This window comes from Notechis scutatus, chromosome 5 (assembly GCF_049901735.1).
Source record: "Notechis scutatus isolate UNSWTSFEM ecotype Mainland chromosome 5, rNotScu1.2, whole genome shotgun sequence".
In the NCBI taxonomy this organism is placed as follows: domain Eukaryota; kingdom Metazoa; phylum Chordata; class Lepidosauria; order Squamata; family Elapidae; genus Notechis; species Notechis scutatus.
In genome coordinates, this window is record NC_142013.1 from 74,951,632 (window position 1) to 74,972,099 (window position 20,468).

General features: G+C 40.4%; 1 protein-coding gene across 4 annotated transcripts in view; it reads right to left on the minus strand.

Annotated features, from left to right (window-relative positions):
• Positions 1-20,468, minus strand: part of STS (steroid sulfatase) — a 200,872-nt gene that overhangs the window by 135,030 nt on the left and 45,374 nt on the right. For all 4 annotated transcript variants that reach the window (XM_087967061.1, XM_087967060.1, XM_026666896.2 and 1 more), the window contains one exon: positions 14,228-14,364. In XM_087967061.1, the coding sequence (XP_087823187.1) occupies positions 14,228-14,364 (137 nt within the window). The remainder of the gene's footprint in view (positions 1-14,227; positions 14,365-20,468) is intronic.

A 20,468-nucleotide genomic window follows, 5' to 3' on the forward strand; every position in this document is an offset into this window, starting at 1 on the left:
GCAAATTTTTTATGAGCTTGAAGAGCATCATCTAATGCTTTACGGGTAACCGGCCAGGTAAGCTGGAGCTGTGTTATCCATTCATCTAATGACTGAATGTTAGGTTTCTCCCATTGAAGCTCAGGTATGGGTACAAAGTCTTGTCCCGAAGCCACTTTAAGTAAATGGAGTAAACCCACTACTACTATGTACCGAATTATTATATGCCACCTCAGTGAATGGCAATAGGTCAGCCCAATTATCTTGCTGATAATTTATATAACATTGAAGATATTGTTCCAATACTGAGTTAGTTCTCTCACAAGCCCCATTGGTTTGTGGGTGGTGGGCGGAGCTTAAGCCCTGGGCGGAGCCCAATAACTTCAGGAACTCCTTCCAAAAGTTTGAGGTAAACTGGACACCCATGTCTGAGATTATGCGTTTAGGAACCCCATGTAATGTAGATATGTAAAATAAACAGTTTAGCCAATGTTTTCACAGATAAGATTTTCGGACAAGGTATGAAATGTACCTGTTTGGAAAACAAATCGGTTACTACCCAAATAACTGTATTCCCCCCACTTTCAGGTAATTCCACTATAAAATCCATAAAAATTTCCTTCCATGGAGCAGTCGGTCTAGCCACATTTTGTAGTAAGCCTGCTGGTTTACCAGGAGGCCGTTTGGCTGAGGCACAAATAGGACAACTAGCTACACAAGTCTCAATGTCCTTTTTCAAGGTAGGCCACCAAAATTGCCTTTTAACCAAGTGTAAGGTTTTCACGAATCCAAAATGACCAGCGGCTTTAGAGTCATGAGCTTGCTGTAATATTTGGTTTCTCAGCTTCACTGGCACATATAATTTGGCCCCCACCCATGCTAATCCATCTCTAACCGTACAGTTATTTGAGTGAGCAAGGAACCAATCATCAAGTTTTAGAGCATCTCTTAACTGTGCAGTCAAATCATTTGATAAATCAACCTCCTTTTTCTGGGCTCTGGTAACCACTGGAGCTGCCAACTGTTTGGTTGGGACAATCGGCCGTACCACTTCTTGGCGAGCACTATTATATTGAGGTAATCTAGATAAAGCATCCGCCATGAAGTTCTTCCCCCCTGGAATGTACTTTAATGAAAAATTAAAGCGCTTAAAGTACTGCACCCAGCAAACTTGCTTGGGAGACAGCTTCCAAGGCGTTTTCAAAGCCTCCAAATTTTTATGATCCGTCCACACCTCAAATGGGTGTTTCACCCCTTCTAAGAAATGCCTCCAGGTTAACAGAGCCCAACGAACTGCAAAATCTTCTTTTTTCCAAATGGCCCATCTTCTTTCGGTTTCCGTTAGTTTACGGGAAGTATATGCACACGGTTGCAGAGTCCCCATCTCGTTTGTTTGTAGTAACACCGCCCCGACTGCTACACTCGCATCAGCTTGGATGACAAAAGGAGCGTCCATGTCTGGGTGCTTGAGAACTGGTTCAGCAGCAAACAGTCGTTTCAGCTTCTCAAAAGCGGCTTGACATTCCATGGACCACTCCAGGGGTTTACTAGGCTTTGGTTTGACCACCCCTTTGGTTTTTAGGAGATTTGTGATAGGCATTGCAATCTTCGCAAAAGCAGGGATAAATTGATGGTAAAAATTAGTGAATCCCAAGAAACTTTGAAGTTGTTTCCTGGTGCGGGGAGAGGCCCATTCCAAAATGTCATGAACCTTCCCTGGATCCATTTCTATGCCATCATGTGAGATTCAATAACCTAAATAGTCAATTTTTTCCTGGGGGAATTCACACTTGGACAACTTTGCATACAGCTCAGCAGCTCGAAGTTTTTCCAGAACTGACCGCACTAGTTTCACATGTTCATCACAAGTCTCTGTGTAGATAAGAATATCATCAAGATAAACCAAGACCTCTTTGTATAGATAGATATTCATGCAACACCTGATTGATCATTTGCATGTATACTGCAGGGGGGCCCTGTAGGCCAAATGGAAGAACGTTGAATTGGAAACAACCCATTGGGCAGTTAAAAGCAGTTTTCCATTCATCCCCTTCCTTAATTCGAACTTGGTAGTATGCTTCTCTCAAGTCGAGTTTTGTAAAAAAATTCCCTTTGGCCAAGTGGGCCAACATATCCTTCATCAAGGGGAGGGGGTACATGTTCTCCACTGAAATAACGTTCAGGTTTCTATAGTCAACACATAAATGAAGGGAGCTATCTTTCTTTTCACAGAACAATACTGGGGCTGCTACCCAGGGTCTAGCGGGTTGGATGAAACCACGTTCCAAATTCTTATTGATAAATGACCGCAGCTCTTCTAGCTCCCATGGTGTCATCAAGTACAGTTTCGGTTTTGGGAGTTTTACCCCGGGTAGAATTTCAACACTGCAATCTGTTGAACGATGGGGGGGAAGCTCATCCGAGGCCTTTTCACTGAATACCTCTTTTAAGTCCCAATATTCCTCCGGAATTTTCTCCTCCCCCTTCAGGTTCTCGGTGCCAGTGGAGGCCAGTTCAGTGGGATTCTTGAGTTTCGATTGAGATTGCCCCTCCAATTCTGGGCGCTGGTCAGTACGTATGCGCAATGACCCTCTCCTCCAATCAACGTGGGGGTTTCATTTCCGGAGCCAGGGCAACCCCAGTATTAGGGGCCTCTCCATCCCAGGAGCCACAATAAAACACAAAGTCTCTCTATGCCTCCCCATCGTCATTTCTATTGGTTCCATTATGAAATGTGCAGGGCTGCCCCCAGCTACCGATCCATCCAATTGGCAAAAGGCTATGGGCGTTTTTAAAGTCTTAAAGGCTTAAGCCTTAAGCCCATTTTCTCCTCTACCTCCGAGCTGATTACACACCTTGTGCACCCAGAGTCTAACAAGGCCAGCATTTCCCCTTTGGCTCCCGATGTGGGTACCCTTAATCTCACTGGAATGGCCATAGGGCCCTTGTTTGGACTTACCAGTGAGTCATCTTCTGATTCGGATTCACTCTCTTCAGAAGAGGTTGGAGTTCCCAGCTCTTCTCCTTTTGGAGGGGCGATCTCCACAACCTCCTCTGCTTTAAGCGCTGTTTCGCGAGGCTTTGCTGGGATTTTTTCAGGTTTTCTTCCTCCTCCTGGCGCCCCCTTTGGTTCTAGCTTGGCATGGCAATCTGCAGCCCGGTGACCTTCCTTCCCACATCAGAAGCAAGCAGTGGTCTTGGGTTTTGCCGCCATTCCTCCCTTTTGAGGTTTTAAGGCTTCTCAAGGGCTGGTGGGGGAGGATTTGCTCCAACCAACCCTCCCCCCCCCGGTGTCTGTTTCAGGTCAGATCAATTTCCACCACTGCCACCAGCACATACCACAGCTGCAGCTCACTGGGGTCTCTTCTGGAAATACAGCTTTGATATACATCTTCATTCAACCCATCTTTAAAAGCTTCTATCAGGGCTCCCTGGGACCAGCCTCAAATATGACACACCAGCTCTCTAAATTCCTGGGTGTAGCTGGCCACTGCTCTCCACCCCTGATTTATGGTCTTCATCCTAATTCTGGCCTTACGTTCAGCAAGTGGGTCTTCAAACCTGGCCCACAGCGCAGTCATGAACAGGTCATAATTCATCAGCTGAGGGGCATTATCATTATGCAAAGTCACCATCCACTTTGCAGCTGTTCCCTCCAGAGCCCTTGTAACACATCTAACTTTGGCTGCTTCTGAGGAAAAATCCCCTCCGTATTCCTCCATATGGCTCCAGACTTGTGCCAGAAAGAATCCTAACTCCTTGGGATCCCCTCCCCCCCATATTTTACTTCCAATGGGGGAACCTTTGGAGTTCTACATCTTCTGGCAATTACTCCTCCCGCTGGGGGCCCCTGGGCTGCTGCTGCCTGTTGCGCTAGCCCAGGTTGATTTATGGGGGTGGCTGCTCTGATTCTTCTGGCTGGGGCTGCCTCCCCCTCGTCTCCCTCATACCTTTGATCAGTTTGAAGTTCTCCAATAGCTTCATTTAGAAGATGCGTGGCTTGAGTTAGAAAAAAATTCTTTCCTTCTCTTGCCATGGCTCCTCTCTTCCACGCCGACGGGTAGTGGTCACTCCTGGAGGAGGCTTTTCCTCAGGATCCTTCCAACCGACTCCCAGGGACCATTTGGGTTTTACAGCTGGTTTTTCCCCAAGATTTAGTTCTGCTAACAAGTTGGCTTCCCCTGCTTCCTCTAGCTGCGGAGAATCTTGTCCTCCAGTTGCTCGCAGGTCTTCTTGGTCACTGGCTGGATTTGACATTGTGTTCAGATTCCCTCAGAAGAAAATGTATTATTTCTCCGGCTGGGCTGGAAATGCTCAGATTCAGAATAATGTCAGCTGGTGCTCCATTCAAAATCCAAGAAAGAAATACTTAATCAGAGAAAAGATATCTTTTACTGGAAATCAAGTGGTAGCAACAAAAGAATTCTGAATCTGAGAAAATGGATGCGTAAATCACATATACAAAGTAATGGCAATGTTCCCACCCCCAATAGTTCAATTGGCTCATCCAATTAAAAGTTGTGTATATCATCATATGGGTATCTCCAGGTGGTGATGAGGCTTCTGTCCGTTGACCTTGACATAGTTTGATAAAGGGTTGCAGCTGCGCATAGCATAGGATAGAAACCTAAGCAAGAATGTACCCCCCCAGCTAATACAGTGCTGGTTTGTAACACCTCCAGCTCACTTCCCATGACCATTCCCCCCTCCTCCCCCCGTTACTTATGACAGCCAAAAGATGCAAAGCAAAGGGAGAAAAATCTTGAAGGCTGACACAAGCTTATATATGTTCTAACCAGAAAAATTCAGGGGTTATTTTTTCTTGGAAAACATGCAGAAGTTTTCAGCCAAAGAAAATGCAAGTACCATGGGTACTATTCTCTGATGCAGAATATATTCAGAATACAGCTGGAGAAGTAACATTTTCAAAATATCAAACAAGTCAAATTCCTAAAAAGCAATGCAATTAAAATAAAATTCAAATTTCAGCATAGGAAAATAGCAATTATAGTGTTGATTTTAAATAATTTTATAAAATCCATATGGTCTTAGTTTTAAAAATGTTTCACAGAAAAATTGATAAATGCCATAGCATTGATAAGGGAAAATATTTATCATAGATTTGATTTATGGATTCATTCAAAGCTGTATATTATTCATTCCATCACTTACTGGCTGTTTTCAATAGCATCACAACCCAGGTATGCCTTTTCATTTGAAAAATGATGATAATGCAAACCACAAAATACTTACTTTTTTGAGTAATGTAACATTTTGTTCAAGTCGTTTAAAATTAATTGCCATTATAGTTCTTTTGGTGGTTTATTCAATTTACTTGTATTTTTTCACTCAAACAAATTACAGGGGAAAAATTCAAGAAATTTAAATAACTGGCTATGGCTTTTCTACACAAAAATATCAATATTATAAATTTTCTATCAGTTGATTATAATAACAGTTCGTTAACAGAGTGTTTTGGAATTTTAATCTTGTCTTTTTTCATTATTATTGATAATCTTTACTACTTTTACATTTTTATATATTATTCTTATTTCTAGTGTCTTTCCTGTTAACTATTTGCTATTGATATAGTATATAGGTGACAGGCTAACAATTTGCAAACAGATTTAGTAATTGAGTAGTTTAAAATTCTTTTGGCCTGTTTTGTAAGGAATGAGAGATTAACATTGCTGTATTATATTAATCAACATTCAACTAGGGAGGATGTTATGTGTACACGTATTATTCTTTTTTTTTTAAGAGACACTTTTTAATTTCTTGTTTTTTTTTCAATATTTGATATTTTGTACGTTAACTTTTCCTGAAAAAAGTAAATAGCATTCTGAAAAAAAAATACCAATTGAAATTCAATACATTTGTTTAAGCCTTTGAGGATTAAAAAGAATGCCATGAGTAGATGCAGGTGTATCATTGACTAACTTTAATGGGTCTCGGTCAAATATGACTAAAGTTAAATTTGGCCCATTATATTAATGTGGATATAGCTATATATTTTAATGTGCATGTCTATATATTTTAAATAGCATTATAGTACTTAATATTAATATACTTCACATGTTCTGCAAATCCATCCAGAAAATAAATGGATGTTAACAGTCCCAACAATACTTTGCAATATCATATAAAAAAGACAAGGACATATTCTGCTCTAGTATTCACAATTCATAATTAGATAATAAAATAAAGAATCAAAGGAAATTAATGATAATGCCTGCAGATAACCTTCCAGGAACATGTTCTTGATACTAATTAATTAATATTGTGGGGTGCATGGGAGGTGGCAGTTTGTGTTTTCCCTATTTGTCTGTTTAGAAATAAAAGGATTAAGATTCAAAATGAAAGGACAGAAGGAAAATAATCTTATTGAATTGAAAATAGCAATATAGAAGTTGCATTGCAGTCTGAAATCCCTCAGTCTTTCCCATGAGATGAAAATTTTTGAAAAGTTTGGAAAGTTTGGAAAACTCTGGATGGAAAGTTTTTAAAGGTAGATAGGAAACTATTTTATAGGAAGTCCATTTGATGAGGATACTTGACATGTTTTAAAGTAATTCTTTAGAGTTTCAGACAGAAATATTTCCATGCAATCAAACTGTGCTAAATATTGAACCTGGAGCTTTTCTGCTTGAAAATTATGTGCACTATCACTGAGCACTAAATTGTTGTCAATTTAGTATACAATTTAATGAAGAACAAGTGTAGATTGGATAGTAAATCACATAATTTCTGTAAAAAGGTTTCCACAGAAGAATAATAGAGGATATTGCTACCATCATGTAAGTCACATTTTATGTATTATGATGTCATGACACAATCAATATAGTTTTGACATCATTTATTGTGTAATAGATACCTATGTTTTTATGCAAAAAGTCTTAAATACTGATTGAAATGACACCTGGAAAGAGTTCCTAAAAACTAAAGACTCACTGCTAATCAATATCATTTAAATATGATGAACGAATGAATTAAATCCACAAGTAGTTCACACATGAAGTGACTTATTATTTTGCCTGAAACTTCTTTGAAAATCCCAGCAGTTGGATCCACTTGGATCTTCACACTGTCCATTTTTAAATTAAGCCTTCTAAATGCTTAATGCTTGGTGAGAAGCTGCATGACTTTATTTTAGAGGAGTAATTAACTTTTTAAATATAAAGTATGTCCAGTTCCATAAAAGTAACATCTTACAGTGACTTCCTGAACTCAATAAGAATTTATAACCATTAAACACATTCTACCCTGTGTTGTAGAATATTTTATTGTGTTATATTGGCCAATATTAACATTACTTATGTTCTTACATAAAACAAGAAAAAGAAATAAACATCTGAAAACTTAAAGGTACTGACATAATAATGGATTTATTTTCTAAGTTCAACAAGATTTTTTGAAGGAAATGCTAAATCAGCTACGAATTGTTAGAGTAAAAGCAAGACATAACATCTTAAGGCAAAATACTCTTGAAGTCCCACATTACTGTTTCAATGTTAAGTATAATCCCAGCCAGTTTGTGTGGATGTAAGCATTCTGCAGAACAGTTCTAAATGATCCAAAGAAGCTTTTCAAAAGGCAATTGGACTTACTTGGTTTCCCCCCTTTTTTTTCTTGAAGACATTTTGCTTCTTATCCAAGAAAGTTCTTCAGTTCTGATAAGAAGCAAAATGTCTTCAAGAGAAAAAAAAGCGGGGAAACCAAGTAAGACCAACTGCCTTGGTTTTTTCAAGGAAAAAACCAAGAGGGTCCAGTTGCCTTTTGAAAAGCACTTTTGGGACAACTATCACCTGGATTTGAGACTCTCTATAGATCGGTATATTTTGCAAATAATTTACTAATTATAATTATTAATTAATATGGCTTATGGCCATTACTTAATCCAAATGTAGAATCTAAGAACACATGAAAAAAGTACATATGAAAAGAATTCTTACATATCACAACAGTAGAATTACTCAATACTCAATACTCAAATTATTTTGACTGAAAAGTAGTGCAAATTGATACGTCAAAGCTATGGTATTGCTCCTGTTTTGTGGGAATGCACCTTTCAAGGAGTGAGTAGAAAAGTAGGTAGAAAGAGGAGATAGCTGGATTTTGCAAACTTACAGAAGTCTAACATGATATGCGACTAAGAGGCACAGTGGCTTAAAGATCTCTACTCCAGCAGTTCGAATCCTAGCAAGCGCTCATCATTTGTCTCAGCTTCAGTTTGACTTGGTATGTGCAATTAGATAAATAGGTACCACTTCAGTGAGAAAAATGATGCTTCATAATGGTAGTCAATCCTAGCTGGTGCTGGATGTGCTGGTAAAGCTGCAAGACTTGGACTGTTACACAGATACATGATAGAGCGGGAAGGCAATATTATACTATTGACTAAAGGTAGGGTATATGAATTTCCTACCCTTGTAGCAGTTGTGCTAAAAATGGTGACATAGCTATCCAGTTCATGTTCTGCTGCCTCACACTAATAAACTTTGTCCAATTTTATTCCAAATTACAATATCGATACAAAGATGACATAGGTATTATGCTGTTTATTATGTTGGCTCCATGCTGCTTGTAATGCACTACCGTGTTTCTCACAAAATAAGGCCGGGCCTTATTTTTTTTTGAGCCCCGAAAAAATGGCTAGGCCATCTTTTGGGGGGTGACTTAATTCCCCTCCTTGCATCCTTGGGCGGGCGGGTGGCGACGGCTTGGATGTTGACCTCGGTGTTGGTGGAGCACTTTGTATCGGGAGACCTTCCGCCACCATTGCTTTCCCTTTTCCCCATGCTGCCGCAGTGTTTAGAGCAACGCCGCGGCGTTTGGCGCAGCCAGACGCAGCCAGCCAGGGCTCCTCCCTGCAACAGGAGCCCGGCGGAGACACTTGGCTTCAGGCACTCCTGTCGCCGCCTTCCCTTCGCCTTCGAAGGCAAAGCCAATTCTTTTAAAAATGACTCCCTACGACAAAGCCTCCCCTGCCCGAGAGGGCAGCCCAACCCCACATGGGGAAGCAAATCTCCTGGGGCTGCAGCGCAGGATCGGACCACCCCAGGAGAAGCGCCCAGACACCATCCCTGCCTGGCGCCGGGCAGAGCATGAAGAGCTTTGCCTGGGGCGCCCAGTGCAGCTGATAGGGCCTCCTGCCCGGCAGGGCCTCCTGCCCGGCGGCAGAGCTCTCGCCAAGGCAGTGAACGCCTCTCCACCAGACCCTCCGCTCATCCCGCCAGGGCCACGCCAGAACCGTGCGGGCTGGGCAGAGCCAGGAAAGCAAGCCGCGGGTGCGCACCCACCTGCCAAGCGAAGGAGCCGGGCCGACCCGAGCTTGGCTTCCTTCCCAAGTCCCTCCAGCCCGAACCCAAAGGGGCCACCGGGAGAGGCCACCCAAGGCAGTGATAGCGCCCACCCATCCGTGGACAGGGAGGCAAGGCGACGGCCTGCGCTGTGTCCTCCTCCAAGCTGAGCCCTGCCAAGTGAGCGCCGCTGCCCGTGCCGCTGCAGTGTTTGGAGCTGCCAGCATGTTTAGAGATGCGTGGGGATGGGCTGAGCAAAGGGTAGAAAGGATGGGCGGCTTTGGGCTTTCTCCGCCAGACCCGCTGGCCAGGGAAGCAGCACTGCCGTCATCTCGCCTCCCTGTCCGCGGATGGGTGGGCACTATCACTGCCTCGGGCAGCCTCTCCTGGTGGCCCCTTCGGGTTCAGGCTGGAGGGACTTGGTAAGGAAGCCAAGCTCGGGTCAACCCAGCTCCTTCGCTTGGCAGGTGGGCGCGTACCTGCGGCTCGCTTTCCCAGCTCTGCCCAGCCCGCACGGCTCTGGCGCAGCCCTGGCAGGATGAGCAGAGGGTCCAGCGGGGAGGCGCTTGCTGCCTTGGTGAGAGCTCCACCGCCAGGCCGGAGGGCCCACCTGTCAGCTGCACTGGGCGCCCCAGGCGAAGCTCTTCATGCTCTGCCCGGCGCCAGGCAGGGATGGCGGCTGGGCGCTTCTCCTGGGGTGGTCCGATCCTGCACTGCGGCCCCAGGAGATTTGCCTTGCCACGTGGGGTTGGGCTGCCCTCTTGGGCAGGGGAGATTTTGTCGTACCGGTAGTAGGGAGTTGTTTTTAAAAGAATTGGCTTTGCCTTCGAAGGCAAAGGGAAGGCGGCGACAGGAGCGCCTGAAGCCGAGTGTCTCCGCCGGGCTCCGGTTGCAGGCAGGAGCCCTGGCTGGCCACTCATGGCTGCGCTAAATGCCGTGGCGTTGCTCTAAACGCCGCAGCAGCACGGGGAGAAGGGAAAGCAACGGTGGTGGAAGGTCTCCCGATACGAAGTGCCCCATCAACACTGAAGTCAACGCAGGCAGCACCATATCCAAGTATGCAACAATAGTACTTCCTAACGGCAAGCCGTCCCCCCCCCCGCCATTCCTCCCCATTTCGCATGTTTAATATAGGCCTTATTTTGGGGGGAGGGGCTTAATTTGATTTTGTGCCCATAAAACATGCTGGGACTTCCTATTGGGGGAGGCCATATTGTTGGAGAAACACTGTAGTATTGGTGATGCAATACTTTTTGGATAAAAGAACCATTTCTGCAAGTCAACAAGTCGAGCTCGTGAGGAAATTTATGAATTGCCACAAAACTGACAATTGTTTTCCATTTTTAAAACACACACTAAAAACTATTTGAAAAGACTTGTTTCTATGTAAATTATAATTATCAAATTTATTTGCTGCCCATCTTGCAATTCGAAGTGAAGATGCATATATTTTTTAAATAATATCTTTTGCCTTGATCTTGTTGCTCTTGAAATTCATAAATTTCATTGCTAAATTTATACTAAAAAAGTGAATGAAATTGAATTCTCTGTGTTTGCAACCAGAGCATTCTCTTTCAATTACACATCATGCTTCTGCTGCAGAGGTGAAAATCAGATTTTGATACTTTAATATATATATTATTTACTGAAAGTAATGTTGTATCTTGCTTGATAGAAATCAGAAATATATTGGAAGCTAATGTGCAGAAGGAATGAAAAAGGAATATTATATTATGTTGCTATGGTATTTCAGCTTGATTGTTTCAAGTGCAACTTGATTTCACAGATGATTACCTCCAGAAATGAAGAGTCATTCCAATATTCCCACTGATAATGTGCTATTTTGTAAAACTTGATAAATTAGCACACTTCGAGAAGAGACAATTTGTGAGGCTCTCTGTGCAATTTCTTTCTCAGTGTTATTGTCTTCAAACTATTAATAATTACCATTAATTAATAGGAACAATCTAAAAGAAACCTAATTCCCTTTATATTACACTGTTATCAGAAGTTGACAGTGAATTTAAATCCTGCTGATACAGCATTTATATTCAGCAGATGTTGGTGAATATTTTTTCCATGTTTTGTCTTAGATTTCTACATATACACAAACACTGTCTCTCTGATACTAGCTGAATATCTGACACTCACAAAATTAATTTAGGTTCTTCAGTAATCATCACCCTAGGTTTTTTCCCTCTTAAAATCAGGTAAAGAGTTAACTAGGGATCTCTCAATCCTGTAGAGGAATTTAGAGAATGCACCTATTTATGATCTAACAGAATTATAAAAACAAGCTACAAAATGGCAGGGAGCAGCTTCTTTGAATTTTGTTTGAAACCCAGTACAAAATAAGTCCATAGAGGGAGGGAAACCTGGTTTAAATTTACAGCTTAGAACAAGGGTATCAAACTCACATTGTCATGGCGGAATCACATGACGTATCAGGATGTTTTTCCCCTTTTCTAAACTGGGCATGGCCAGTTTGTGACACATCTGGTCTGCAGCAGGGGTGGGATTCAAATTTTTTAACAACCGGCTCTGTGGGCATGGCTTAGGTGGTGGGTGCGGCTTGGTGGTCATGTGACTGGGTGGTCATGGCTTGGTGGTCATGTTATTGGCTGGGTGTGGCCAACTCAATATCACTCACATTGAGGCACGCTTCTTCTCGCCTGGCCTCTCAAGACTGTGGGGATGCTGCAACAGTCATAAGTCTGAAAAATGGTCATAAGTCACTTTTTTCAGTGCCATTGTAACTTTGAATGGTCACTCCACACAAGCAAAGTACCAGCAAAGTAGGGGGAAAAAACTTCAAAGAAGTACCAGAGACAGGAAGTCTAGTCCTGCCAAGAATGTAATAAGGGTTAACGGAGAGGCAGTTTCTGTAAGCAACACCAGAATGTTTCCTTCCTGCCTTCCTTACAGGATTACGCCAGTAATTTCTTCCAACAACCAGTTCTCCGAACTGCTTAGAATCTTAACAACCAGTTCTAATGAATAGATGTGAACTGGTAGAATCCCACCCCTGGTCTGCAGGCTGGGTATTTGACAGCCCTGGCTTAGAACATTTGTTTGTGTATAACAAAACAGCTCAAATTCCAGGTTGTAACACAATCAACATAATCTAACTTCTTTGTTCTCTTTTCCCTTTATTAGAATCTGTTACCTGATATACACATTGACATGATGTTACTCAAGCCAATTTCAAAAGTGTTCAATCATGTATTCACATTTTTTCAATCTCATGATCTCAGCAGATCACAAGGAAGGAAAAGTTGTTCTATACTCACTCAAACCTTTTTTTAAAAACTTCTTTTGTATTCATAAGTTGCCACATGAAATGCACTAGAGGTATTTCTTACATGTCTTCCTATCACCCAGAGGTTCAACCATGTGTGTCTTATTCATGTCCATGAATTCTATAGAAGCTCTTCCCCAAAAAGAAAAAAGGACTAGGACTTTCCACGAACATAGCTTTTTCTTTGGAGAAAAAGAAATTGGATCACTCCTGTGTTGCAAAGTGGATAGGCTTATGATACAGTAAATTTATGACCACAATTAGAACCTGTGCCAGCAGAGGAGGCATACTTCGGGGCCCATTGGTCAAAGTATTCCAGCTGGCTGTGTCCAGAAGGGCCTTCTCTACCATAGCTCCTGCCCTTTGGAACATTTTACCCCCTGATATGTGATTGGCTTTCGCCCTTCTGACCTTCTACAGGGAGAAGCAGCACACCTAACAGGGGGAGCATCATTTTGGAGGTGATTGATGAATTAAGAGGTAATCCCATCTTCCCACATTGAATCTTGTTCCCTATCATTTAACTATAATTTTATCTTGATTGGGATTTCTATTTTTATTGTTTTAGATATATTTATTTGTTATGATTTTAATGTTTGAAAGCTGAAAGCTACTCAGAGTCATTTCATTAGGGGAAGGACAACTAACTAATAAATTAAATAATAAATAAATAAATAACATGATCAGTTTTTTTTAAAAGTAACACACCACTGTCACCACTGCATGTCTCTTTCCATATTCTTATGATATATTGCCCTAATACTCAGTTGATACAATGCTCCTCACATTGTCTGAAGAGGAATGAAAAATTATTTCATCAAATATCATTTTGACAGAAAGTCATGATATACTGTAAATATTTAAACACATGCCATACAATGATGAACATTTCTTCCTTATGTCTACATTTAATTTTATATTTTAGTCCAAATGTTCTTTCTATTACCACAATATAAATTCTTGTTACTTTTTAAAATAGCTTTACAAAATAATTCATATCAATTAAGAACATAATTCAGTTCAGAGTAAGAAAAGCATGCACTTGCTTTAACAATCATTTTCCAATTACCTAAGATTGCACCAAAAATTAAGTTTTCCGAAAAAAACTGCATCTCATCAGATTTATTCCTGAAAGAATGATTTGAGATAATAACTTTTATCTTTACACGTCAAAATAAACTCTGTATGAGGCTCAGTTTCTAAAGTACAGGTATTCCTCAACTTTCATAGTTCATTTAGTGACTGTTCAATGTTACAATGACACTAAAAAAGAGGGACCTAAGACTGTTTTTCTTATGAACATTGCAACATATCCATGGGTATTTAATCAAAATTCAGATGCTTGGCAACTGACTCATATTTATGATGGTTGCAGTGTCTCGGGGTCATGTGATCACTTTTTGCAACCTTCTGACAAGCAAAGTCAATGAGGAAGCAAAATTCACTTAACAACCATGTTACTAACTTAACAATTGCAATGATTCACTTAACAAAAGCAGCAAGAAAAGTTATAAAATGGGCAATACATATGTAACAAATTTTTCACTTAGCAACAAAAATGTTGGGCTCAATATGATCGTAAGTCGAGGACTTACTTGTATCATTATTTCAAGGCAGGTACCACTTTTGAATGATAAGACAACATACATACCTATACTCCAGTCCACTTCTTCCACAGCATCCCCATATAAGCCATGCTTGCTCTTTCCTCTAAAAGCTAGTGATGCATAAAGAGCTGTATGGACTTGAGGGTATGATAGGAATAGGAGAAATGGTTTATCAATATTCCTGAAATAGAGAATATAAATCAGAATAATTTATGCATGCATAATACATGACTATTTTCATATAAATTCTTTCTTAATCACATGATTTATTCAGTAATAATTCCTTCAAATGTTTTGGAAGTATCTTACATGTTAGCTAATCTAACATTCAGGAATTTTACCAGATAACCAGATTGAAAAAAACTTGGTAACCTACCAAACAGAAATCAGGATGGCAATTGAAGTAAATTTGGGCTCAGTTCTTATAATGCTTGTTATTTTCATTTATTTCAAAGCAATAAAACAGAGAAGCTGTGTTCAAAAATCTATCAACCAACATTTTAAAGTGAAATTTAATATGAAAAAGATACATTAGGACACTTTTATTTTCACAATGAAGGTTAGTCTCCATACAATATAATAGTATAATAAGATGGCATAACATGGATTAATAAACTAGTACAGGAATAATAAAAAGTAGAGAAGAGAACTAGGGGATTAGCCATATTGAACTTAATTCTCACTAACATAGATGAAATGATAGAAGATATTAAAGCTATAGGAAACTTGGGTGGGAATGATCATGAAACATTATGCAAGCATAATGTTGAGAACAAAGTCAAATTAAAGTATTGGATTTTAAAAGAGTCAATTTAAATAAACTTAGAGAGACCTTGGGGAGGATTCTGTGGATGAAAATTTTCAAAGGAAAAACAATCCAAGAAGTTTAAGACATTTTGAAAAGTGAGATTATGAAAGCCCAGTCTAGCACAATACCAAATGAAGAAGAAAAATAACAGCTCTCAAAAGAAACCACCATGGATGACAAAGAACTTTCTAATAAATTGAAAGGCAAGAAGGACAAGTATAAAAAGTGGAAAGAAAAGCACATAACTAAGGCAGAATATCAGAAAATAGCATGAGCCTACAAAGTTGAAGTCAAGAAAGCTAAGGCTCAAAATGAACTAAGGCTTGTGACAAAAGTCAGAAATAACAACAACAAAAAGCTTCTTTCAACATGTAAAAACAATAAAAAAAGTCAAGGAAACTATTGTTCCATTAATGGGAGAAAATGGCAAGAAGGTAACAAGCAACAGGGAGAAAGCAGAACTGCTTAAATCACCAGGACGAGATGGATTACACCCCAAGATTCTGAAGGAACTAGCAGACCTGATTTCAGAACCACTGAAGTATATGTTTCAAAGATCCTGAAGTACTAGGGACCTACCAGAGGACTGGGAAAGAGCTGGTGTAGTTCCCATTTTCAAAAAGGAAAAAAATGGATCCAGGAAACTACAGACCAGTGGGGTACCCCAAGACTCTGTCTTAGGTCCAGTACTTATCAAATTTGCAGATGACACCAAGCTAGCAGTAATAGCCAACACTTTAGAAGATAGGCTTAAGATCAGTGGTGGTATTCAGCTGGTTCGCACCAGATCGGGTGAACCGGTAGCAAGAATTTGATGTGGGTCACAGAACCGGTAGTAACTTCTGGCTGGCCATGCCCCTGATCTGGTCGCCTTCCTGCCTGATGCTCACTTACTCGCCGCCTGACATTCGCCTAAGGTATTTCTTTTTTTTCCTCCCGACAATCAGCTGTGCATAGACCAGCTGTGTTGGGATTCCCCTTGCTGAGGCCCAGGAAGGCAAAAAATGGAGGAAGGAGCTCAGCCCCCCTCCATTTTTTGCCTTCCAGAGCCCCAGAGGAGCCTTAGGGGAGCAAAAATGCCCCCCAGAGGCTCCTTTGAGGCTAGGAAGCTCCCAAAATGGAGCTTGGAGGGGTGCTGAGCGCCCCTCCCATGCTCTGTTTTTTTCCTTCCTGAGCCTCAGAGGAGCCTTAGGGGAGCAAAAATGTCCTCCCAGAGGCTCCTCTGAGGCTAGGAAGCTCCCAAAAATGGGTGGGGGCGGCAAAAAAGCAAAAAAAAAAAAAGCCACACCCACCCAGTCACATGACCACGCATACCAAGCCAAAATTTTCCTACCGGTTCTGTGGGCATGGCTTGGTGTGCGTGGTCATGCACACCAAGCCACGCCCACAGAACCAGTAGGAAAAATTTTTGAATCCCACCACTGCTTAAGATACGGAATAATCTTGGGAGACTTGACCATTGGGCACTATCTAACAAAATAAAATTCAGTGGTGAAAAAAGTAAGGTTCTACATTTAGGGAAGACAAACCAAGCTCACATGTATAGTATAGGTAGTACCTGGCTCAATAATAGTAACTGTGAGAGAGAACTTGGATTCTTAATGGACAATCACTTAAATATGAGCTAGTGTGCTACAACTGCCAAAAAATCCAGTGTAGTCCTAGGCTGCATTTACAGAGGGATAGAATCAAGATCACATGAAGTGTTAATACAATTTTATAATGGCTTGGTAAGAGCACACTTGGAATGCTACATTCAGCTTTGGTCACCACAATGTAAAAAAGATGTTGAGACTAGAAAGAGTACAGAGAAGATGAATAAGGACCTGGAGTCTAAAACATATATAGAATGGTTGCTGGAATTGGGTATGGCTAGTCTAGGGAAAAGAAGGTCTAGGAGTGACATGATAGCAGTGTTCCAATATCTCACATGTTGCCACAAAGAAGAGGAAGTCAAGCTATTCTCCAAAGCACCTGAATGCAGGACAAGAAGCAATGGATGGAAACTAATCAAGGAGAAACGCAAACTAGAACTAAAAAGAAATTTCCTGACAGAACAATTATTCAGTGAGACAACTTGCCTCATTCACAAGTTGAAAATGCTCCAACACTGAAAGTTTTTAAAGAAGAGATTGGGCAACCATTTGTCTGAAATGGCATAGGGTTTCCTGCCTGAGTAGGGGGTTGGAGTAGAAGACCTTGAAAGGTCCCTTCCAACTCTGTTATTCTGTTAATACTGTGTGTTTTAAAATAGTAGTTACAAGTATATTTATGCTTCCTGCATATATCTTTCAGGAAATCCTAGTTCTCCCGGAAGCCGTGGAAATGCTTACTTCATCAAGTACAGAAGTAGTATTCAACAGGTTCTGGAAAACCGGTAGTAGAAATTTTGAGTAGCTCGGTCAACCAGCAAATACCACCTCTGACTGGCCCTGCTTCCATCTATTCTCTACCTCCCAAGTCCCAGCTTCTTCTGTTGCCCTGCACAGGACAATGGTGCTGGAAAGCAGGTTAGTGGGATGGGGAGGGAATGGAGTTTTTACAGTACCCTTTCCCTGCCATGCCCACCAAGCCACGCCCACTAAGCCATGCCATGCCCACCAAGCCACACCCACAGAACTGGTAGTAAAACTTTTTTAATCCCACCACTGCTCAAGTACCAGATAGTAATGAATCAAAGATAGATTTTGGTTCCAGCCTAAAATTGAACATATGTAGCTGAACAAAATTACAAAATTACTTTATTACTTAAAAAGAATGATATCTATCTCACTATTCTCACTATTTATCTATCTATTGTCTGTCTGTCTATCTATCTATCTATCTATCTATCTATCTATCTATCTATCTATCTATCTATCTGGGAACATAGGGCTACAATGATAAATACAGATAGGTAGAAGTCATCACTTACAAACACTGATGGGATTTTAAATTTTTTTATTTCCGGTTCTGTGGGAGTGGCTTGGTGGGCATGGCAGCGGAAGGATACTGCAAAATATCCATTCCCACCCCACTCCAAGGGAAGGTTACTGCAAAGTCCTATTCCCTTCCCACCCCAGTAACCTGCTTTCCAGCTCCATTCTCCTGTGCAGGGCAACAAAAGAAGCCCTATCCGATCAGCTAGGACTCAGGAGGCAGAGACTAGATGGGGGTAGGGCCAGTGGTAATTCCCAGTTCTCCAAACTACTCAAAATTTCTGCTACGGTTTTCCAGAACTGACCAGAACCTGCTGAATACCACCTCTGTTTACAAATGTCTATTTACAGGAGATGAAAGACCCTGGGGCAATATCAGAGATGATTCCACCAGACTGTCAATCATTTGGAAGCCTGCACTCACAAACAAAAAAATCTCCACACCACTAGCCAGGCAAACACCTGGGCACAAACAGATCCCCACTGATACCTCCAGCTCAAACACACCCCAACCAGGCACCCAGATGAAACCTAGCTTCCTAACAAATGATAGCCGTCCATTTACCCGGAGCCAAGCTGCACAAAAGGCCTCCAATAAAGGAACACAATGTTGCCAACCAATCAAGACTCAAAAAGAGCCACTAAACAGACAGAAGATATTAGAAACACCAATCAAGCAGAACACAGCAAACTCCAAGACCAATAAACACAGACCTAGATTCCCAACCAATCAGGATGAAGAAAAAACCATTCTGGCACAGCAATAGGCTGCCCCAAATTTAAAACTGAAACAACTGTGGGGGCCTGACTCACAGACGGACACAATCAGAAGCCTGATGATGGCAGATGAGATTCTGCCGAAACGTTGCTACAACTTTAAAAGCACAACTACAATGAGTGGGAAAATACCCGAACAAAGCTGAATGCCATATATATATATATATATATATATATATATATATATATATATATATATATATATATATATATATATATATATATATATATATATATATATATATATCATATGCAATTAAACATGCACATCCTTCTCTTTGATGATGGTCAATTATATTATCCCGCTAAAACATTCCTTTGTATTTAAATACAAAGGATATAACTCATTTTAAGCTATTTCATGAGTATCTTACTTAAGAGAAATGAAAAATCTCTAATAACCCTAACAGATCATAATTCAAAGTAAGGAATGTTCTTTCTTCTAATGCTTGTGGCCCAAAAGCAGAGTCCTTTAATGTAAGTTGCTTTAAGTCTTCATCACTTCAAATAAATATAAAGATATAGAAAATCAATCAATTCTAATATTCTGAAAGTGTCATTTAATTAAAATTAAGCTTACAAGACTGAGATACATAAAACAGCCAAATATGCAATATTGCAAGATAATACACTACATTAATAATTCTTATTCCCCTTCTGTCCTATTAAAATTATAAGTTGGTAGCAATATATGGGAGTGCCTGTGGAATTTCTCAAAAATAAAAATAGCCTGTGCATTTCTGATGTAAGAAACATGTATAGTACTATGCCAATTACCTTTTCCTTCTTTTTTTCTTTGGAGGGATTTTGGTCACTGACTACCGTGCTGTAAGATTGCTGCTGTCTTTTCTGTTTTTTCTGAACAGCATTAACAACTTCCTTTAAAAGAAGGAGAGGTGTGAAGATGCTGCTACTAGTTGCTATTCCTTAGTGTTTGCTGATATTTAAAAAAAAATGCTATGAACAAGCAGCCCTGCATGTCATGTTTTCAGAATCCTTCATCTATAGCAGAAAGCTTCAAGAGTGCATCCTAAAGTAAAATTGAAGTCCCCAAAGCAAAGATGGTTGAGGACTCTGAATTTCAGATAAAGAAAGCTTTGAACTACACAGTCTTATGCCTGGAACAGAAATTGCATCCCTCAGACAAAATTCTGCTTCAGAATAGTGCCAACACACTTATTCCCAAGACAATCTATGAAGTCAATGTGCCAATGCAAGAAACAAGCTGGGCATGAAATCGTAAACACATGGATGGAACATTAATAAGAGTGCAAGGAAGAGGAAAAATGGCTCGATCACTCATTCTGATTATAGCAATCACAAGCCTGACAAGTGGCTTGTGAGAAAGTTGCTCATGGGATTGGCAGTGATGGGAATTGTATAATATTATTTACTCCTGAAAGGAGTTTTTGTTGTTACAGAATAAAGAGTAGGTACAATTGACCCTTTATAATTAGGTATGTTAGTGCTCTGGACAAATTTTAAAATGAGTTGAAATGTAAATACTCAAAGTGGCAAGAAAAAGAGCAAGGTAATTTTTTTCTCATTTTAAAAAAGAATTTGGTTATTTTTTAAAGCTGCATATAATCATCATTGTAAAGTTTAGCTTCCTATACAGAAACATTGCTGAATACCTTATTATCAAATATTTCCTTTCCTGAATCTTAAATTTGGTAAATAGCAATAGAAAATGTTAGGTATTTTACTTTCTATGAGACTAAAAGAATATAACTAGTTTTCCAAACACAAAAATCTAACAATTGGGATTGATAATAGAAAACA